We start from the raw sequence: 23964 nt of genomic DNA, 5'->3' as shown, positions 1-23964 counted from the left end.
TTCCCAGGCTTTTGCATGTCCAGTGACTATTGCATCTTATTTGTTCTGCCTAATAGAAATGAGATCTCTGCTGTCTTCTCAAACATAGAAGTGCTCCCACATTTGGCTCTCAGATCTTTCTTTATGATGGCCAGGTGATTTCCCTCCTGGTTAAGATGTAGAATCAGACAGAATTAGAGACCATAAAGAATCTCAGGACAAAAAGAAGTGATATGCTCAAAGTCACAGAGCTAAAGATGAGTGAGCCTGAGAATGCCATCTCCTGAGCCTCTGTGCCCCCGCCCTCCTTCAGGATCTTAAACCTTGAGTGAACCCATGAAGTCATCTCTGTGTGGAGGTGCTTCTGCCCAGCGTGATCCTAAATGAATCACTGGACCAGTGGAAAATATTCAAGATGACTTAAGTGCAACATGGTTCATTTCTTATTACATATTCATCCACTGATGTGGGGTGTTTCTGTGTCACTCATCCCAGTGTTCACTGTCCCTACTTCTTCAGTGGTCAGAGATTCCATTTGTATGGCTTGTTTTAGTTAGGGTGAGAATCACCATGGCCGTTTCTCAGTTATTATGCTCATTCTTGCCATTTATGTGGTGTACCAATGGCTTTGTTACCAGTGTCTGCCCAAGTTTCTCTTCATTGTAGATGCTCAATAGATGCTTATTGAATGAACAAGTTGATAAATGAATAAATACATGAATAATCCCAGCACATATCAATTCAGTAGTATCTATAACTTGCTGGACTGACTTCAGTTTATAAATTAAACAAGCCTTGAAATTTCAATTTGGTAAAAGAATTTAGTTTGGGGCCTGTATGCCAACTAATAACTATCTGGACTATTTTTTTAGTTGCTACAATGTTGGTATTTAAAGCTGTAATACACCTGCTTCTTTAGGAAGGTGGTCCCATGCCTTTGCCTGGCCATCTCTGCTCCTCTGGTTAACTACATGCATGGTTTCTGTCTGCGTATCTGTCCTCTTGTACTGGTAAAATGTTCACTCTCATCATTGTTGTTCAGTTATTTCCTCTTCTTTCTCCATACCTCCTATTTTTGTGTTCAAAGCTTGTTTAATAATCTGAGATTGAGCATCAGTAGGAGAAAAATCTCCTATAGATGGAGCATGAAGTCCTCCCAAAATGATATCAAACACCCAGCCCATGAAGACAGGAACAAAAAGGGAAAACCTCAATGGAGGTGTGTACAAACCCACACTTGTAGGATACATATTAGGTAGGGATTTCTCTTCTTGAAAACATACCTTTTTGAAAGCCCTCACCTACCATTTCCTTTTTTTGTTTTTAAATTGTATTGCTTTCAGAGAGGAAGGAAGAAGGAGAGAGAGATAGAAACATCCACGATGAGAGAGAATCATTGATCGGCTGCCTCCTGCATGCCCCCTACTGGGGATCGAGCCTGCAACCTGGGCATGTGCTCTTGACTGAAATCAAACCTGGGACCCCTCAGTCCACAGGCCAACACTTTATCCACTGAGCCAGACCAGCTAGGTCTACCACTTCCTTTAAACAGTGAACTGTGCAGGGTTACCAAGCAAGATTGGATTTACAAGAATATGATGTGAACATGGCTTTAGGTGTCTTCATGTCAACAGCCCTAACTTACTCATCAGCTTCCTCATAGTGCTTCAGAGGGAATGTCTAGTGTGAAAGTTGCCCAATGAAGGTTGAGGAAGGGAAATGGAAAGAGGGAGTGCAAGTAGGGCACACTAGTTAACCATTCGGGATCAGAGGGTTAACATCTACCCTTGACTTAAAAGCATCTTATCTTCTCTTGGCCATTTTCTCAGAAACTCCTTAGGAGCAGCTTTTGTCCCCTCTAACAAAGTTGCACACATTGAGAACAAACCACCTCATCTCCATGGCTGGGTATTTGTGTGTCTACATAGAAGTCCTTTATGACCCCGTTACTCACGTGTAAAATCTAAACTGCTGGCATCACTCCCAGCCTGACCTAGGGCACTGTCTTCTGTGACACTTTACCCACCCACCCTAGAAACTCTTTTGCAGCACACGGAATTCTTGCCTTTCCCCAAACACTCAGTTCTATTTTATGCTCCCTGCCTTTGCACCTGCTGCTCTCTCTTCCTGGAATTCCTTTCCTCTCCTTTCCGCCAACACTTCCCCATTGTTAGAGACCCAAATCAAGGGTCACCTCCCCAGGGAAGTCCTTCCTGACCCAGCAGGGAAGTCACTCATTCCCCAGAGTAAGGGCTCTTGTGCTTGACTCTGTTGTCCTTATCACACAGTATTAAAAGCTAGTTTTTACATGTTTGCCCACAGCACTCTAAGGATAGAGATTTATCTTTATATCCTCACATTTAAGCCGGGGGGGGGGGGGGGGAGGGATAGGGACTAATATTAATTTTATTATTGATGAGAAAACCAAACCAAAAAGTTTCCCAGGTTCAGACAACCAGAGCCTTGTAGAACTATAACGTGAACACAGGGAATGTAGGCTCAGAGGTCACCTTTTTAACCACTTTGACATGTCACTCTTCCTTAAAAATGATCATATTGGTGACCTTGTTACTTTTACTATGGTATCTATAGTAACATAAGTCTTATTCTTTACCAATCAGATCAATTATGTTTGTATGTGAGTTATACAGTTAATAAATTCCATTTTAAACTATTGTTCTAGAATATTTACTAGTTTAAAATCTACCCCCAAAATCATTAGCATGGCCCCCAGTGCAATGGAAGGGAATGTGTGTGGTGGTTTCGGCTCAAGGGAGATTGTTATTTTTATTTAAATGTCTTGTTCCTGCATCTTGCTTCTTCAACTAAATATTTGAGTACCCGAAGACTGGACTATTTCTTATACCTTAAGGGTCCCCCAAAGGACTTGGAGTTGCTGTGTTCACTGTAGGCACTGAAACTTTTGCTGGGTAAATTAACACAGGAGCAAAACTGCTTCCTTATTGCCAACCACCAACAGTGTATTGAGAATGTAGCATCAAATTGAATATTTAAGAGTTGACAAACTTTCTTACTGAATTTCCAGCTCGCAGAGAGTTAGGAGTTGGTTGGGGAGCGATCACTCAGTTGGCAGCCTCTCTTCTAAGCCTCTAGCCCTCATCAGGCATCTGGGAGCCTCCATCCCAATCACCTTGTAAATATCCAGTGTTTCCTGTATTCATTCCTGTGCCTGGCTAGTTTGGAGCACATTCTCTGGGCCAACCCCTGTGCTAATAATTTTACAAGTGTTATCTCACTTAATCCTTATATAGCCTTCTGAAATAGGTGATTTATAAAACCCCTTTTTTAAACATAAGGAAACTGAAGCTTTGAGAGGTTAAATAACTAGAACAAGGTCAAATACCTGGTAAAGCGACAGAGCTTGGATTTAAATAGGACCTTCTGGTTCCAGAGTCATAGACTTAAAACTCCTTTTCTTTTCAGTAGTGTAGTCTCAATTATTGGCTAATACTTTTGAATTCTGATTCTCTTTTACACAGAATGTTTCTGTTTCCATATCTTTGTTTTACTTTCCTCTTTTTAACCCCCACTCTTTTAAAATAAGGACTAAAAAATGTTACAGGGTTTTATTAATTACTAGAGGCCCAGTGCATGAAAATTGTGCATGGTGGGGGGCAAGGGGGAAGGGGGGTCGGGGGGTCCCCTCAGCCCGGCCTGCTCCCTCTCCAATCTGGGACCCCTCAGGGGATGTCCAACTGCTTTTCGTAATCTGGGACTGCTGGCTCCTAACCACTCACCTGCCTGCCTGCCTGATTGCTCCAACCCCTCTGCCTGCCTGCCTGCCTGATAGCCCCTAACTGCTCCCCTGCTGGCCTGATCATCCCTAACCACCTCTGCCTCACCCAGCACCCAGGACCCAGGATTCCCTCCTCGGACTGGTTGCAGGCACCCGGGACCCGGGCTTCCCTCCCTGTGGCTGGCCACAGGCACCCAGGACTCAGGCCGGCTTCGCCTGGGCTGGCCACAGCTACAGGTGCCCGGGACCACGGGGCAGGCAGCTTGTCCCTCTCCCAGGCTGCAGGCACTGGCGTCTGGGACCACAGGGCGGGCGGCTTGTTCCTCTCCCAGGCCGCAGCCTGGCTGGTCCCCATTCCTCTCTCGCAAACTCATTTGTGCCTGGCTCTGGTCCCCATTCCTCTCTCCCCAGTGTTGAGTGTCTGAGCTGTTACTGCGTGATAGTGTGAGGGTGTGATGACCATTTGCATATTAGCTCTTTATTATATAGGATAATTCTGAACTAGCATCCTATCCTCATGACCCTTGATAGTTTGAGGCTGCATCTCCTGAAATGCTTATCCCATTTGTTAAATAGCAGTCTGCCTCCCCTCTTTGGAACTCCCATTTCTTGGTTTTCCAAATGAAATCCAGAATACAGAAGTCCTTATTCTTTATGTCTGTCTCAAGAGTAGGCCATTAGTGAACTGGATTGACTCTCTATGAATCTTTGAATCAAATGCAATAATCTCTTTCCCAGTTCCAAACCTCCCCAAACACCAAGTTTCCCTCTCTGATCTCAAGCCCCACTAGGGACTCTTTATTATCTATTTCTGAACATTTATCCTCACTCCCCTCTGAGTGACTGAGAGACCTCTTCAGATGCCCTAACAGATAGGGCTTAACTATTAAAATACTCCCCCTTTATCTTAAATCATATCATCAGTCTTGTTGCCTGAATGGCATATTGTTCATTAGCTATGTTTGTGTACCATGAAATGTTTGAAACCAGCACAGGCATCCAAACCAGACTTATTTGGGACCACTTTGGGGTTTGGCATCAGTGAAATTTCCTTCGAGGATGGTTGATAAAAAAAAAAAAAAAAAAAGAAAAGAAAGAAAGAAAAGTATGGCATCCTGTTTCTTGAACAGAGGCTTGCATAATCAACCAAGTAGAAAGAGATGTTGAGATGCATTTAACCTCATTAGTTTCAGTAGGACTGGCTCTCCCCAATCCATCAGAGTTGAGCTACATTAGTGAAACTCAACTATTTCCAAATCTCATTTACATAATGGATGAGATGTGAAATGAGCCCAATGTAAGGGGAGCCGCCCGGAGGCACTAAAGTTTATCACAATATGTAAGAGTTCTTTTAGATCATTGCATTAAATTTCCACTAACAAGATAACAAATTAATTGTCTGTGTTACTGTACTAGCCCACAGTCTTTTGAGTGGAGAGTATCAGTGAGGAAGGCAGCTGGGGTTTCAAGGACTGTGGGCGGAGAGGGAAGCTCAGAGGGATGAGATGAATGCTACCATGGCTTTCTTCTGCCTCTTTAAGAAATCCTAAGGACCTCGGTAATCTGATGGTGGACTTTGGCTTTATTAGTGAGGTAAGCGAGGATGAGTAAATCAACTGTATCAGACAAGCCTCAGGACATCTAGAAATTGATCATTCTGCCGAAATAAGCACTTTGTGTTTATTAGCTGGGAGTTCATCACTCTCACTACTCCTCGTCCAATTCCTAAGAGATTTCAAAGCCATCATCATGGTATTAGCTCGTCTGACTGAACTACTGGAGATAAAGATTAGGAGATCTATCTAATGATGGGTCTGAGTTTCTGTGATTTTTTTTTCTTCTATTGCAAAGGAGAGAGCTTTCCTAGCACACATTCTGTATCTGTATGTGGATGCCCTCACACAATTACAATGTGCATGCATTCCCAGTTCAAACAGTGAGACAAAGTAATGGGTTTGAAGAAAGGACACAGTAAAGCTCTTAAAATAATGCAACTTGTCCATACGTGGAGAAATGACGAGTGAACAGGGGGTGTATGCTGAGTTGACTTCTCTAGTTGGCACAATATGCCTATACCGTGGGTGATGTTGCGCTGAGAAGAATAAGTAGATTTCATAACCATTTATAATCCCAACACCCATGCATGGCCAGATTCCCACAGATGTGTCCGTGAGAGATGAGTATATATTGGGCTGATCTGTCACAAACTAGTAAATACGCATTTATCTATTTCTACATATATTTATAGATACACATACACTAAAGCTCCAGATAGCAAGCTCTTTTCTCAATGTGGCTTCTAAATAAGCAGTAATCAAAATGCAAATAAGGTGACCCAGTTAGCATCCAGATCTGTATTACCATGCAGATGTGCTCTGCGACTCTGTGCTCCAAAGGTAACAAGGAAGACACTACAAAAGATGCTCATATTAACCAGCGTTGACCAAGCCCTTCTTGTTGGGGAGAATCCAGAAAAGACTGTTCCAGAGTCAGTGGTCTGAGAGCTTGGGTCAGATCTCTGAGTTTGGGCTTGGTTTGTTTCTGAGCTGCTCTGTGAGTGTAGAATGACAACTCTGCACCAGGAGAGCAGGAAGACTGCTTCTGTGAAGTCTGAAATTGTAACCCTTAGAGCACAACGCTTACATGCTGGCCTAAGATAGTCCCAGAATAAGGCCAGGGTCAGACTCATGGTTCTGCCATCCTCCTCATGTGATACAAGTTACACCTTCTTTCTGGGGCTCGGTTGCCCGGGAAGAAATGGCCTAACTCTGAACTGCCTTGATATGACTTTACTGAAGCTCCTTTGTATTCATCTGGTGATGAAGCCTGTAATAGGCTTGAGGTCCATTACAGTAGCAAATTCTTAAATTACTTGTGAGCCCAGGATGGAACAAGAGCATACTTGGTGCATTGTACTATTAAATTGGTTTTAATTACATGTATGCATTGTTTCTTCCCTTAATACCTCTTGAAAATCCCTTTGTTATATTTCTCCGAGAACAGGTACCACTCTATTGTGTGAACTTTTTTTTCAAGTACAAGAGCAGTTACATCAGCATTCTGTTTGGTTCTGTCTGTCTGCCCTTTGTCCTGTGAGCACATGTGTTTGTATATAGGAATTAACTTGGGCAGGTAAGGGTTCTAACATGAGCTTACAAGTATCTATGAATCTTAAACTGTATAGAAACTGTTTTCATCATATATATGTATATAGGATGTTCCAAAAATTTATGCACACTTTAACACTGATAGCTCAATTAATGATTCTTTCTTTTCAGATTTAACCCATTGGAATTAATCATGGGTTAAAAGTGTATATACATGTTTTTGGACACCCTGTATGATGCGCTTTTTTTTTTCCTAAGACAAGGTTCTGATGTCTGAGATGCAGAAATATTAAAAACGTCTTACTCAGTATGTCTCCTCTTTGTGGTCTTGATATCTGATATCTTCCCATTTTGGATTATATCATTCGGGAACCTCTAGAAAACGCCCTTCACCCTGGCATGATCAGGAGAGACTTTTTCCTGCATCATTAGAATTTACTGCATTTTTTTAATATAAATCTCAATGGCGTTCCAATAGACAGGAATATTATCTTCTCAGCCCATTTCTGAAGTTCTAAATTAAAAGAGGCAAGACTTAATCAGGTGTTTTAGTGGCCTTTCTGAATGTAAAAGCTTAAAAACAGAATGGTAGAGCTAGAATAGATTCTGACCAGCAGGAAACCAAAGTTCGGTGAGATTCCAAGTCTTGTTCAAGTTCATCCAGTAAGTGTGGGGCAGAACCTGCAGTAACTTAGTGTCTCAGGACTCCAGTCTTTTAACTTTCGTATTAACATATTATATGTCTTTGATACAATTTATGAACTATTAGTACTCACTGAATAGTTGGTGTCAGCTTTATGCTAGGAAGATACAAGAAGAGAATATAAAGTCTCTGCTTCCTGAGGAATTTCAGTCTTACAGACACTTAGTACTAAGACCATATAGTGCGAAGAAATAATAATAGTTAACACAATTGAGTTCTGACTATATCTAGGCTCCATAATTAGTGCTTTCATATTAGTTGTGTATTGCTGCTATAACAAATTGCCACAATTGTGGTGGCCTAAACAACACAGATGTATTACTTTATAGTATTAGAGGTCAGAAGTTCAGACTGGCTCTCAGGGAGCTGAAATTAGAGTATCAGCATTCCTTCCTGGGAACTACAGGAAGGAATTCATGTCCAGCCTTTTCCATCTTCTAGAAGTCATCTGCATTCCCTAACTCCCATCCCCTGCTTCATCTTCAAAGCCAGCAGCAAAGCATCTTTCTGACCCCACTCCATCACCACATCTCTCTGATTCTTCACTCTGCTTCCTTCTACTTGAACAGACCCTTTTGATTACATTGAATTATGGATACTCTCCTTATGTTTAGCTCAGCTTATTGGCAACATTCATTCTATTTTCAACCTTAATTCTCCCTTAACATGTCACATAATATATTCACAGGTTGTAGGCATTAGAATGTAGACATCTTTGGTGGGAAAGGGGGTGTGAAGGGCAGGGGGCATTATTTTCTGTCTACCATAATATGTAAATTATTCTAATCCTCACAAAAACCTCATTTAACAGATAAATAAACGGAGGCATGGAAAATTGACATAGCTTGGCCCAATCACAAAGCTAGTAAAGCAGGTAGTCTTACTCCAGAGAATATATTCTTCACTTCTACTTTATACTATGCTGGAAAAGGAGTTTTAGAATAGAAGACCATGTGCAGACTGAAGTAGTTAGGGCATCTTCCCCAAAGGTTTTGGGCCTAGAACAATAGGTGTGTTCCATGTATCCATTCATCCATCCTCTTTAGAAAATCTGGTATCTATCAAGTTAAGTATTGGGAAATCAAGACATGGTTCATAACCTCTAGAATCTTGCAGTTGCCTACAAAAACTGGCAGGGAAGTGCACAGGTAATTACACAACATTAACTCATATTGCTGTAGTCTGTTTAAGGTGATAAGACATGTGGGAGGGAGTTGACATGTGTCAACTCTACTTAACAAATAGATATGCTTTTATTTTTCCCAACTGTCTTTTCAAGCGGATCCCCCAGTATTTGGTTTGTAGGACCCATCCCAAGCACTGTTGTCTCATTTACACAATGAAGACCACCGCCCTAGCAGGTCGTCCCCTCCACTTCTAGCCATTGAATTCTACCCATTGTTCAAGACTGGGATTTTTGTACCTCTCTCTGTCTTTCTGAGTGTCTGGTTGGTCCCATTCATATTTCCTTCCCATGACTAATGGTGCCTGGCACTTACAGGCTATTAATGAATGTTGAGTTAATAAATGGAAGACCACAAGGCTACCTCAGATCCCACTGAGATCTCATTCTCCTCCAAATTCATGGAGGACTCATTTGGCCTCCTGTCTCATTTAGTTTAACAGCTTTGTACGTATTTATCCTATCCCACTTTCCACTGCTATACCTCCTCTGGAAAGACAGAGATCAACATCTTCCAAATTTTGCTAGTCAGCACTCAAATAATGGTTGATTTTTTTAAAAAATATTTTATTGATTTTTTACAGAGAGGAAGGGAGAGGGATAGAGCATCAGAAACATCGATGATGAGAGAGAAACATCGATCAGCTGCCTCCCACACGCCCCCGACTGGGGATGTGCCCGCAACCAAGGCACATGCCCTCGACCGGAATCGAACCTGGGACTCTTCAGTCCACAGACCGACGCTCTATCCACTAAGCCAAACCGGTTAGGGCAATAATGGTTGATTTTTAAGTGATTGATTCTAAGCTCACTGAATAGTATTTTACTTAAGAGTGACCCTGCCTGAATTTCATCTTTCAAGGTCCTAGAATGCAGTAAAAGTCATTGGCCACAAAATACATGTTGATAGGGCCACCACCTATGATCCAGCAGGTTGTTCACTGCCCACAGGTACCTGGCTCAAGGGGATGGTGGGGCTGAAATTCAGTCTCTCCTCGCTCCAAACCATGAGCAATGGGGATGCATTTGCACATGGGAAGCCAAGTCTATTGTCACATAGGTGCCCTCTCTTTGCCTTGGTTTCTATCTGTGTCCTTAGTTTCTATCCACCTACATGCCTTTTTCTAATTCACTGACAGATACTATATGAATAGCAGAGGCTCTGCCTTTTGATGATTAGAAAAGCACTTTATGATCTTTCTGGTATAGACACTTTATGCTACACAGAAATTATTAGAATGTAATTCTTATGAAACAGGGACTTCAACTGTTTTAACTGGTGCCATGTCCCTGGGATGGTATTTGTTGAATTAAGGAATAAGACGATGCAACAAAAATAACACTTTTATTGACCTTGACACAGAAAAATATTATTTCCCAAATCCTAAGGGTATCTATTGGCTTGATTCACTTTCTTCTGTAACATATATCCCTCTTATTGCCATAAGTGATACTCATTTGCAAAAGAAAAAAGTGCAATGTAAAAAATCTGAAAAGACAACCAGTATATGAGAAAGGGGATTATTATCAAGTTTTTAAGAGCAGTTTCCTCTTGTGAAAAAGGTTATTTACTGCTTTACCCAAAAGTCAATGTGTTCTAGGAAAGGAAAAGAGCATTGCGTTGAATCAAGAGGCATGGATTTTAACACTTCTTCCGCACACATGACATGTGAGCTTGGGCAAACCACCTAGTCCTCTGTGCCTCAGTTTCCTCATTTGTGAATTTGGACTTTCACCATCTGCCTCTTGTTACCCACAAGGATGTTGCAAGGGGCAAATTGCACAATGCATGTCCAAGTTCTTTGCAAGATTAAAAGCCACTGACTGCTCAATATAGCATACCTCCCAGTCCATGCCCAGCCCTGCATTCTGCCACCTAAAGGTGGCCAGGGAGTTGACTGCAGGTGTCAGCCTCTCCCACTGTGCCTGCCTGGCCTTTGTCACCAGGAAACATCTGCACTTGCATATCTTACAATTAAAAAACTTAAGGTGTTCAACAGCCAATATTAATCACATGCTGTTTTCCAGATATACGCTATCTGCAGTGGATGCTACAAAATGAATTACAGATGATCCCTGGATGATGGTCCCATCAGTCCCTTCATTTAAAAAAAACTTAAGAGATGAGGACCCAACTAGTTTTTACCACTTCTTAAGAGCTATGTAATTTTAGATAAGTTGAGTAGCCTCTCTGAACCTCCATTTTTTTTTTTTTTCATCTAGAAAAGGGGAGTAAATAGTAGCCATCCCACAAACGTTTTCTGTTTGTTTTTCCCATAAAGAAAATGAGATAAAGAAGATAACTAGCTTTATAATTACTCTAGGGTGAGGCTGGTTTTTATTAGCCAAGGTCACAGAGGTTATTAAAGGGATCCTGGGAAAGGTAGCCCCCATAGAGCCTGCTTTTTCTCTGTGACCCCTGTGACCTTGAGCAACCTGGGGAAGAGGTAATTGAACAGCAACTACTACTTTGGAGGAAACAGAATAAAAATATCGAAGCTATTGACTCACCCTGAAGGCAGTAAGCAGTGCTTTGGTTTCTGACCTTTTCGCATCCTGGGGCAGTCAATAACCTGGCCGCTCTATGCAGCGCCTGCCTCTGATTCTGATTTGGGAGTACTTTAACCTTGAACTGAGCTCCAGGTAACCAAGGCAACAGGAAGTCAGCTCCTGCGTTGGAGGAGTAGGAATCCATAAATCAAGTCCCTAATGCAAACACGGTGTGCAGGTAGAGGTTTGAGGGGATAAGTGGTCTATGAGAAATTACCTTTGAAAATGAGTGCCTGTCCCTTGGCAGGCTGCGGCACAGTTTCAAAGACTTTGAACAAAATGTATCAATAGAGGTCAACAGGTCATAACAGAATGTTTTCATATAGGCTTAGCTTTTTTTTATTTCCTCTTGGCTCTGTCTTTAATTATGAACAGATGTTGGATCCACAGAGTTATTAGCATTGTTATTTCCTCCTTTACAAACGCGCTGGCCTCCAAACAAAAGCCGCAGTACAATTTGTCCTGCACTGGGGCTTGGGGATGCTCTGAACACATCTACCGAGTGTGCGGTCCATGCAGTCGGGGCCTGAATTTGTCATAGTGGTCCCTTCCCAGATGAAAGCCTTTTCGTCTTGAGAACTTGGTTCTGGACTGTTTCACATTCACCTGGCCATTTGGGGATGTCTCCATGGAGCGTCAGCGGCCACCTGGAATGAAGGGGAACAAAGATTTGCAGGGGCCAGCCTGCCCCATGCTCTCTCCCAAGAAGTCATTCATTCTGGTCTCCTGAGACCTCTACTCTCAGGCAAAATTTGTGGATTGCAAGTGCTGTTAGGTTAGCCTTTGTTTAAAACTTACCCAGTATTCTTACCTCTTATTCTTACTGTATTTCTTGGAATGTTTCCATAATCCTTTCAAAACCCAATAATGTCTGAAAAAACATCAGGGCTTTGCTGTGCCCCCCCCCCTTTTTTTTCCAATTTGTTTTCAAATTCATTGGATGGCAGCTAGCAAACAGCACTATAATAGAAAACCCTAAATTATCTAGAGTTTTCAAGACAGCTAAATAGTGACAATCTGAATTATAGAGTGTTTTTAAGTGTCATTTTATTACTCCTAACATATTCTCTAACATAAACACTGGAGTAGCAAAGTATGCCCAATAGAGATATGATCAGATCAACTTTAATGAAATGATGTGGACTGAGACTAATTTGGATTGGGAACATTTGCATGAAAATGGGTACAACCAAAATGACTTGAAATCAGTTTGTTCCCACGTGAGAGTTAAATATCCACCTGCTAATCCTGTTTATGGCTCATTCTCTGAGCATGTCATAATGCGAGCAAAGAATGACTTGCCCAACCTGGGTCCACAGGTACAAACTTGACGTATTAGTGAGTTTTCCACAGGAGCTGTTGTCCAGTAGCCTTCTGAGAGCTTAGAGGTGAGCTGTGGACAGTACGCCTGTGTCCATCTGATGGGAACACACATGGCTGTGGACCTGCCCTGTATCAAAGTGGGGAATTTGTATCAGACCCAGAGCTATTGTTTCCACTTCAAATCCGTTAGCAGCCAATTGTTCAGATGCATCCATCTGCCCAATACCCATGCCCTGGTATAGACTTGTAGATTTTTCTCAAAGTATGTTTATTTCTCATTGGAACAAGAATTTAATACATGTTTGTGATTCTAAATATATTAACAATAACACAGGCTAAGGAGTAAAAATAAAAACTCCCCCTTCCCCACCAATCTGCCCTGTGCTTTCTGTCCTTAGAATAAACAGTTTTGTGTGTGTGAACTGTTTGGGTGTGTGTCCTTGTGGATGATTCTGTGTCATGTTACATGTTTATACATGTGCACTCCCCTGGCACACCTGCATATGTGAAACATGGACACTCTACACACTTTTCTTGACTCTGAGATGGTAGCACTTTGCAGTCTTTCTATCATAGAATTTCATGTTTGTCCACATTCACTGTCAAAATGCTGTGAAATATAAAATCCAAAAGAACCTATTATTTTCAGCATCTAATGCGGGAGGTTCAGAGACTGGGATGGAGAGTTGGGGGACGGGAGTGGAAGGGAAATGAAAATGTCAGCATGGACACATGGTTCTAACTTAGGTTCCTGGAAGAGTGCCTTTTCCAGGTGTAGTACAAGGACCTCTGCATCCTGGCAAGAAGCAGGCCATTGGAAGATTGGGGTCATGGACAGGTGTTAGAAGGTGGACAGGTGGAGCAGGATGATCTGGCTACTTGGAAACTTCCAGCTCTGACATTAGGAGCTGTCTGAGTTTGGTCAGTTCTCTCTTAACCCCTCAGAAATCTGTTGCTCTCATCTGTAAAATGAAGAAAATATAACCTCCTCACTACATGGATCACCACTGTCATTAGGCCTGAGGAAGCTGATCCCTGTGGTGGAAGATGTTACTCCGGGAGAGGACTGTATCACTCAGGTTACTTGGGATGGGACAAAAAGGATCACAGGATAAAGCCCCACGTGTTGTTGTTTGTTGCTGCCAGTGGCATAGAGCCTGCAAATGAAGAAACTCTGAGTCAATTTTCTAGTCTATAGACCAGTGGTTCTCAACCTTCTGGCCCTTTAAATACAGTTCCTCATGTTGTGACCCCACCATAAAATTATTTTCGTTGCTACTTCATAAGTGTAATGTTGCTACTGTTATGAATCGTAATGTAAATATCTGATATGCAGGATGGTCTTAGGCGACCCCTGTGAAAGGGTCGTTCGACCGCCAAAGGGGTCGCAACCCACAGGTTGAGAGCCGTTGCTATAGACTGTTTGACATGGATACAGAACTTCCATGCCTCTGCACTTATGCTCGGGTGAGTCGGAGAGTCACTATTATGCAGCTGGGATGTGGAAGGTACTCAGAGATTCTTGGTCCTGTCAGGGAAGAGAAAGGACACCTTGCTGCCTTGTTTCAGCTGGGCCTGAGGAAGCAGTGGGTTATATTAGCGATAGTTGCAATAATAGGAATAATAATAATGGGAAACAGTTACATAGCATCGACTGTGTGCCAGACACTGGTCTAAGCACTTTATGGAGACTGACTGCTGGATGCTCCCAACCACCCCTAGGAGAGCGTTCCATCTCATTTGTACAGTTAAGGAAGCTCAAAGCTTGGAGAGGTTAAGTAACTTGCTCGTGATCACACAGCTGGAAAGTACAAGAGCCTGGATTCCAGCCCAGGAAACTGGTTCCAGAATAGCTCCAAGATTTGTCATATAGTGAATATCCAGGCCCTTCCAGAGGCACCTCGCGAGAGCTTTCCCAGGCTTCTCGGCACCATAAAAGCATGACTTATGATGGTTGTCGTGGCCAGACACTCCAAAGTCCCATGTCTGCTCTTGCTTAGCCCAGTGACTGTTGCTACACAGCAGTCCCCACAGTGCGTCTTCCGCCTCCAGCAGGCTGGTCCTCATCTAGATCCTCTTCCTTTCTCCATCTATGGCATCATATGACTATCCCTCATTCTGGCTGTTCTAGAGCGACCTCTGGAAAGCCTTTTCTTACTTTTTTTCACATGAGTCCCTACCTGCGTAGAACTCCCCAAGCACCTAGGATGAAGGAGACGCAAGCCTGCCCATACTTGCTGCCCAACAACTTCTTCTCATTTAGTCTTGTCTCCCCTGCTGCCTGAGAGGAGCAGCCTCACAAGGGTGGGTCCCACTTCTCCTCGCCATGCTGCACACAGCACAACTTCCTGTTAGAGATGGCCTTTGTGATCCTCAGCAAGCAACAGCATGCCTGGTGGAGGAGTATACTGCTTCTTTAGGCCTGTGCCCTGACACCACTTCCAGGCAGCAACCTGGAATGTCCTCACCACTAACTTTAGCCACAAAACCAAAACCAGTCATGCTGCTAATTTTTTTTTCTTTGAACATTCTAAAATGTTATTCTTATACCAGAAGGAGGTCAGATCATTTAAGAATTTTCTCAGATCACTTTCAGCTTTTATGTTGTCTGTCTTCCTGTTTCTTCAAAATAACTGCAGGCTTTGGGGTTCTTGTTTTTCAGGGATGCCAAGTCCCCACTTAAAAGTGGACCAGACGGCAACGCATAGTAAGAACGAGGGCTCCGTGTCCACCATGATGACCAGGAAGAAGCCAGCTGCGGTTGACAGTGTTGCAATTCCACCCACCCCAGTGTTATCTCTCCTCGCTGCGTCTGCAGCAACCTCAGATGCAGGTGAGCACTTTTCAGATGCTTTGGGTTCACCCCAGAGAAGGTGGGCATGGAGAAGACCTCCTGGGAGTGTGCTATGGAGTACAGGTAAGAGTCCGTTGCTTAGCCAACCTGCCCCACTGAGCAGGTGAGCTGTTGCAGCCCTGGATTTTTCAAGTGGGAGGAGGTTTAACAAGGATGGAGGTCACCTTGAAACTAGTGGCAAAGTCCTCTTGAAGAAGCTTTCCAGTTTATCCTAACACATGCCCATCTAATAAGCAGCAAATAATGATAGCAATTACTCTTTGTCAAGCTTTAGTAATTACAAATCTCAGCATCCTTATATATGCTACCTCATGTAACTCGTAAAAAACTCTGTAAAATAAATGCTTGTGTCTTCATTTCAGATGAGGAAGCTAAGAGTAAAGGAACTTGCCCCAAGAACCTGTGCACAGTCAGGATCCCAACCCAGGTCCTAGTCCCATGCTCCCAACCACTGCATTTCCCAATCTTGTTCTCCAGGATTAGGAGACAGTAATCAGAGTTCCCTGAGGCCTTGATTCATTCTACCCTCATGATGTCATGGATCCCTCAATAGTCACCAGACTCCTCACAGGCAGGTGATAAAATATAAATTCCTTATTCAAATACCCGTGAAGCTTTGCCTTCCTCTACTCCCTCTCACCAATCCCTGCACCCGCCCCCACTTTGCCACACTTGGCTTACCTCCTTTCTTTGCGAGGAAGGTAGGCCTTGGACTTGGCTTAACTCCTTTCTTTGAGGACTTGGCTTAACTCCTTTCTTTGAGGACAGGTTTACTCAATTCCTACATGCACCCCACAGACTTTTGAGGCCACACCACGTTCAAATGCCTGCAGCATCCAGTGTCTGTACTATGCATTCACCTTCCACATGAAAAATGTCTTCTATTTAACCTCTTCTTCTTCAAAAGACTTGTACATAACTCTGAGGTGGAATCCATGATTTAGGTTCTTGCTATCTCACAGCACATCATTTATGAAATGATGGCCCATTTCATAAATGTTTGTTGAATTAATGCATTGGTCAATGTTAAGCATATAGCAGTATTTAGAAATGACTATTATGATTGGAAGCCCAAGAAGAGACTGATTATTATTTTTTGAATATATTTTTATTGACTTCAGAGAGGGAAATGGAGAGAGAGATAGAAACATCAATGATGATAGAGAATCATTGATTAGCTGCCTCCATTGGGAATCGAGCCCGCAATCCGGGCATGTGCCCTGATCTGGAAATGAACCATGACTTCCTGGTCATGACCAGCTGGGCGAGACTGGTTATTCATATTCACACCAAACTTATTCTAAGTCAGCAGGTTGCTTTTTTTTTCTTTTTAGCTGAGAACTCAACTTGTCTACATACCTGCCTCCTTCATGGAAATTATTGGTAATTAGAAAATGAGTCTAACCGATATAATAGGAAAAGGTATTTGGAAGTCACTTCCTAAAGTGAGTTCAGCAAAATATTAGTAGGTGTTTTGTGATAAAAGATGTTTCCATAGTTAAATGAATGTGGGGAATGCTGTATTATTACATCTGATTTCTTCCTGCAGAGCTGTTCAGAGCCTTTAATTGACCAGCTCATTGTGAGGCTCCTGGACGGAGAGACACAGAATTTCAGAATTTCACAGTCTCATCTGACCACAAAACCTATTTTTCATGAAATACCTCTTAAAATCCTATTTTTCATGAAATAGCTCTTAAATAGCTCTCAGCATCTCTTTGGAAATGGTGTTCTCACCAGCCATTTGGGAAATCTTGCTCTGAAAGCATGGGATCATCTCTCAAATATGATCATGAATCTTCACATCTTTCACATGCTAGATGTGAAATGAAAAGTTTTTGGTGGAAATGTCAGGTAAACAATGTCAGCGAGGAGTACAGGAAGAGGTCAGAGGAGGGAACACAGGGTGGAATGGGAGGAAGCTATCCTGAGCCTTGATGGATCAGCAGCTCCTTGGGCGGGGGATGGGGAAGGGGGGAGTGCAGGCAAGGGGTGGGGGTGGGGGGCAATGTAACAGTCCCGGAAGTGGGAGCTGATGTCCTGCCTGGAAATCCGGGAAGCTATCATTCAGCTGAAGCAAAAGATTGAGGCCGCAGTCTGCACTGCCCACCAAGAAAATTGCTTCCTCGCCCTTGTCGGTTAAGCTCCAGAGACCTCCCTTTATGGATTTAGAAATTAGCCTGCATGTTTCCGCCTTTGCTTGCCAAGCACAGATATTTCCCAGGGGCAAAAGACAGACAGGTGGTCCCCTATTTTCTTCCCCCTGAAGTTGTTCCAGTCAGTGTGCGAGAGCACATTCTTGGGATCCCAGCCTCCTGTGGACTCTATTTGCATCCAGTAGTTTACAAATATGCCAAAGGGGCATAGAAACAGGTGGGTCTTGAACTTTTCAACCTGCCTGTCTGGTAATCAGAGCTGAGCCACAGCTCTCCTGTTTCAGGATGCAAGAATGTGCTGTTGTTTATTTGTAGGCAGTGCTAAACTGAGACCCTCATGAGAATTTCACAGATCTGGTCCACTTCTGGGTCTCAGGTGGCTGAGCAGAACTTCTGAGGGGAAAGAAGCCAGAGATCCAACCCGGTGCTGGTGGCCAGGCCTTCCTGAGATTCTGCTCTCCACAGATTTGCCGCTTCCTACAAACCAGAGACAGTTAGGTCCCACAGGCGGGGCTCGTGTCCAGTGTGATTCAGAGAAACCTCGGAATCTCTGCAGTTTGCAATTGCATGAGGTCATGCAAAGGGACTGGACCCAACTTCTTGATTGACCACCTGGTTTCCAATGGAATCCTACTTCTGTCGTAGGCTCAACATTAGCCAAGGCAGGTTGCTTTCTCCCTAACTGTGGACTCCTACTTTTTTTAGAGAACAGTGAGCAAAACTCATAATTTGATCGGGTGGAGAGCCTAACAGTGTCAGGCACACAGCAGGAGATAAATCTTTTCTGGGTTTGACTTCATTCGATTGGGTGTTTGTGCATTGGTCATCTACATTTCTGATAAGACAACTCGCTTATTTTTTTATTTTCTTTAGAATCCCCTTACTCATCTCTCACTATAAGCAAGGTCATTTAGAATTACCTGTGGCTGTATAGAGAAATCCACTTATTTTCCACTAGGTCTTCCTTTTTAGAGAATGGTTTTGAAGATCCAGACAAGTGCAAAGGGCAATAAAAGAAAGAACAGTAGCCCTAACCAGTTTGGCTCAGTGGATAGAGTGTCAGCCTGCAGACTCAAGGGTCCCAGGTTCGATTCCGGTTAAGGGCATGTACCTTGGTGGCGGGCATAGCCCCAGTAGGGAGTGTGCAGGAGGCAGCTGATCGATGTTTCTCTCTCATCGATGTTTCTAACTCTCTATCCCTCTCCCTTCCTCTCTGTAAAAAATCAATAAAATATATTTTAAAAATAATAAAAAATAAAAAAAAAGAACAGTAAAACAGGGGCTTATTCAGCAAAATTAACTTGAGTTTATTGAGATAAAAAATACCGAAATAATTGCATTAATTAGAAATGTCTGTCATTTAACATTAATGGATGCTAAAATTTCTGGTACAGTGCCTGGCACATAGTAGCTGCTCAGTAAATCACTGACCGAAATGAATGGTTGCGAGTCAGCAGCTGCGTGCTGACCCAGCACCTGGTGTGGTGGGAGACATCTGAGAAAAGGATGGTCAGCCTTGGAACTGCTAAACAATCACATGGAAAACATGTGGCAGACATGAGAGGGGCTATTGGGTAAATACTTGCCAAGTAATTAGTTAGTCTATGGTTCCACCAGTAATTTTTCAAACAGGTGATCTTTGGAAAAAGAAGAAGGAACATTTCCCATTTTATTTTATAAAGAAAAAAAGGAACATTTTCCACTTTGTTTTATCAACATTATAATATAGGAGAAATGAAGGCAGTTCAGAGGTTTAAATATATCTTCTAGCTCAAGTGTGTGTATGTGTGTGTGCGTTCATGCATTAAGGCAATTTTTCCACTTCTCAGAGTCTGGGAGGCATGCTGATTATGAAGTTATTGATTTGGAAGTGGGGGCGGTGGGGTGTAGAAGAGGGGTTCCAGGAGTGGGTGGCCAGACTGAGAAGATGTGAGTTTGTGAGCTACTGGGAGGAAGGGATGGCAGTGGCTGCCTTCATGATCAAACTGCTCTCAGGCAGCTCAGCCTTCCTGATCAAACTGCTCGATAGCCATTGATCAGCCACAGTCCCCTGGCACAAGGAAGGTCTCATTCCAGGGAGCAGTGCATCATTACTGTGAGTAATTAGGGCCAATGCAGTAAAAGCTTCAATAAAGTTTGCTCAAAGGGCTGCATAATTTGAAATAACTTCTATTGCACAATCCCAATCATAATTTACTAACCATATCAGATAACACAAACCTGAATGGGTCAGGCTAATTTTTCTGTTCTACATATTGAGCTAACTTTTCAGGGAGGTCATGCAATGAGTAGAAGTTCATTATCTTCCTACTGAAACTTGCCCCACCTTTGTATTTAAGATAAGACTATTATTAAGTAGATTACAAATTCTGCAGGAACTAAGTAAAATGCCAAAGAAACATAATCTCTGTGGTTCTATGCCTGAAAGTCTAGTGTAGGGATGATAGGAAAATAAGCAGACATATCCTTCTTCTTCCCTGTTTCTCCTCTTCCTCTTCCTCATTCTCTCTCTCTCTCTCTCTCTCTCTCTCTCTCACACACACACACACACACACACACACACACACACACACACACTGATGGTCTCACATCTTAAATCCAAGGAGATAACCAGACATGCATCAGAGTTGCTCTCATCAAATCTCAACTGTTCAAGGGGTAGCCCAGTTCAAGATACCAGAGGGGAGCAGAGTGAAGATGATGCTTAGTTCATATCTGTTTTGCATCAAGGCTAAGCCATTATTCTCTCAAACTAAAGGATCTGCCTTATTTAAAACTACCAGAGCCTATGAGTAAGTGAAACTATTTAAATTTCAAAGTCTATTAAATTTTTAGACATTTTGCTTCTGAAGGGAGAGACTATATACATTAGATAAACCATTTAGTTGTTAACCAAACTATCAATCCAACCAGAACTGACTGGTGCCTATAATCAAGATGCAAACTTTAAGCTTGAAAAATTACCTTTAGAGTAAAAGAATGATTCTTCATCCTGAGGCATCAGAGTGAAATCCCGTGGTCTAGTAGCTGGAGCAAAATGATCATGAAAATTGCTTCCAACTCCCAAATTTGTGATACCTAATTTTTCTCTTGACCAGTTGCCGTTTATGGAGAGAGGCCCAGAATAGTGAAATAATATCCAGGTGTATAAAGCAATGCCCAGGAATTTGAGAATTAGAAAATTATTTATACTACTTGTTTTTTTGTCCTATGTGGGATCATGATCTGGAACTCCTAACCAAAGTAATAGGCCACTGCAGCCAAAAGTCTGGTCTTCCAAAAGAACCAAAATAGAGCAAATAATTCTTCGAGTTAACAGGTTTTGGAACATTCAAGGCCCATAAGTACATTCATTGAAGAAGTCTTCAAATTATGAAATAAATTCCTGCAAGTCCAGACTAATCATTTAAAATATACAGTAGAAAACCCCCAAAACAAAAAGATCTAGAGAAAAATAAAGCTTTATTTTAGAAACCAATCATTCAAGTTGTCTGTAAAGTGCTACTCATGAACCCATTTTGAAGCAGCACAGAATGACTCTTTGCCTAGAGCTCTGCAGAATGTGCGGCTCCTGGAAAGCACCCCCTCTCCTCTTCTCTGGGCCCTGAAGGATTGGAAGCCTCTGTGCTTCCCTGAAGACCCCATCACACAAAAAAAACTCCAAAAACTTGTTTTAATTTTGCCCAAAAAGGATGAAATAAGTTCTTGTCTGATTTAATCTGGACATCCTAAAGCAGTTTAGCTGATCCTGTGCCCGAGGCTGTAAGCATTCAGAGAGGCATCAAAACTCCGGAATCTGGCTTTCTGCCTTCTGCTCCAATCTGAATCTCCTTGGAGATGCCATCAGCACCAAACTTCTCTGGAGTCTTCTCTCTATAGTTTTCAAAAACTATAAACTCATGTCAAACATTCATGCAACTCTTTGCTGAGGAAACCAACATGGTGACCGGACTGGTCCAAGGAAGAATTAGAGGAACAGGGCATTATGGGAATGTGGCCATCAGAGAAAGAACATCAAGCAAGATTGCTCAGTTAATGTTCTAATGGGGAATAAAACCATAACCTCTAAAGTTATCTTTTCTACTTCACAGAAATCATTTGCATCCAGGCAAAAACCTGCAAGTTATCATATTACAAGGCACAGCCTGGGCATTTGCTATCAGTAGTGGATAGCAAATCCAAAAAAAGGTACATTCCCCTAGCCTAGATAGTTAATAATCCCTGGGCAGGCCCATAAAATTATAGAATACTCTAGGACTCCAAAAGAACAAACACCCTTCTGTTTGCCTTGTTTCTAAGTTTTGGCTCATTTTTTCTTATCACCACTCACAGGCCATGCAGTGTTCTCGTTGACTAGACTTGTTCTTATTTACAGTGGCCTGCCCTGAATCTCAGGGCTGCACTTACCAGCCGGGTGATCTCAGACCTCAATGGACATGGAAAGCATACCACCTAGCGTAGAGGGTTGTGGGGAGGACTAAATGAGATAGAGCTGGTGAAAATCTTGGCCGCATGCCTGCCCCATAGGAAGAGTTCAGCAAACCAGCGCTATTGTTGCTATTATTACTGTTGCTGTTATGGTTATTGATGTTTGGGCTTTCCATTCTGGACTATTCCCTCACCCACTCCTCAAGCCATCCAGATGACTAATTTGTGGTTATTCTTTAAGACTCAGCGTAGTGCCTTCAACTCTACGATGAACTTCCCTTACACCCAGTTTGAGAACCACCCCATGGCCAATTTGCATACCACATCTTCTGTGCCCCAGTGCTCCCTTTAAGCCCATTGATCATTGGTCTCTATATTTAACAGTGTCTGTGTTCTCATGCCTGTGTCCCAGGCTGGACTATCCACTCCCTTATTTTTAGTAACTAGCGCTGAAGTGGACAAATAATAGATAATCATTGAATACTAGTCAAAATGTGTTGAACAAGTGTTTTCTGTACAGAACCATCTGGTGCATGAAAAAGCATACTCTTGCATTACATTCTTTAGAGTTGAAAGGCAATGATGTGCCTTTATTTTCCATTTCAGCACCAGAAATAGCAAACCATCCTAAGAATGTTCAGCATAGAGAGCAACCCGAGAGGGACCTCTGGGGCCTCTAGAGTCCTTTGTTCAGTTATGGCAGACCAGCTCCTGGCAAATCCACCAGGATATCCTGAGGGAAGGTTATTGTCAAGTTCAAGAGTCGGCCTATGTGGCATGATCTGTGCAGTACATGGCTATGGGTTTATTCCGAGAAGGAGGATCCTATGTCTCCCTTCAATTGAAAGTTCTGTGGGATTTTCAGGATGAGCCACTCCATGGAAAGCTGGACATTGGCCTAGGTTGTACTTTATTTTACATATGATAGTCTTGTGGCTGGAGTATTGCTTTCCCAGGGGGAGCAACCATTTCCTATTTAGGTTTTTGTCTCATTCAATAAGGACTACGTATCCCATAAATCCCTTGATTTATATGGGATGAAATAAGAGAAGCAAAAGCTGGGAGTATTGCTTTTAAACAACATAATCATATTTGGGCGTGAATACCCTCGCACAGTGTCGGGTGCATAGTAGATACTCAGTGAACAGGTCTGGACTTTATTGAACTAATTTTTTTTTCTCTCCAGAGCTGAGATTTTAGAGAAGACAAAAGGCTTAATGACAGGTTTGAAAGTCTGTCTGAGAAATTTAACTCAATTTATCTTCTTGAAATGCTTCCTACAGATTTCGCTCCCAACCTCCTCTTGCCACAGTCAGACCCTGTTAAAAATAAAGTAATGATAATAATACATTTTATCTTCTTCCCAGTGATAGTATCATTCACACCTCCATTGAAGCCCAGTGGGAGGTTTGGCTGTGAGGCCCCAGCTCAGGGGGAGTCAGGTGCGATTATTGTAATGAGGACTCCATGCTCTCAGAGAAATGCAAGAAAGAAACCCCTCCATACGTGAAGCGATTTCTATTAAGATACTCATTTTATATCAAATTTTCTTTATAAATGGAAAAAAAATGAAAGGAGGCTCATCCAGGGGTAGATTTTATGCAGCCAAGAAGGCAAGGGCAGGAATATTTTATGATCAGTTTTGAGATAGTGCTGTGCCTGCCTTGTTCACTGGCACTTTCCATTTCCACAAGTCTAATTAGATTGTTGTTTTAATGGCGGTGAGATAATTTAGTGGCGACTGAAAGCAACTGTGTTAATGAGAGGGGGTGGGGACAGTGCTGTGCGTTTCCTGTAATTAACGGAGAGTTTTTGAAAAACTTGGTTCCAGTGAAGTTGGCATACTGAGCTCAGCTGTTGGGAAGGGGGGCAAGGTCTTTCCTGCTCATTGCTGCGGAAATGGCCTCAGGCAATGTGGAAGAAC

General features: G+C 42.6%; 1 protein-coding gene across 3 annotated transcripts in view; it reads left to right on the top strand.

The window, feature by feature from the left end:
• SETBP1 (SET binding protein 1) overlaps positions 1-23964 on the top strand; it is a 347989-nt gene that overhangs the window by 303557 nt on the left and 20468 nt on the right. For all 3 annotated transcript variants that reach the window (XM_036320948.1, XM_036320949.1, XM_036320950.1), the window contains one exon: positions 15265-15435. In XM_036320948.1, coding sequence (XP_036176841.1) covers positions 15265-15435 — 171 coding nt within the window. The remainder of the gene's footprint in view (positions 1-15264; positions 15436-23964) is intronic.

This window comes from Myotis myotis, unplaced genomic scaffold, assembly GCF_014108235.1.
Source record: "Myotis myotis isolate mMyoMyo1 unplaced genomic scaffold, mMyoMyo1.p scaffold_m19_p_9, whole genome shotgun sequence".
NCBI lineage: Eukaryota > Metazoa > Chordata > Mammalia > Chiroptera > Vespertilionidae > Myotis > Myotis myotis.
The sequence above is the reverse complement of the archived record's forward strand: the minus strand, read 5'-3'. Positions and strand labels throughout refer to the sequence as shown.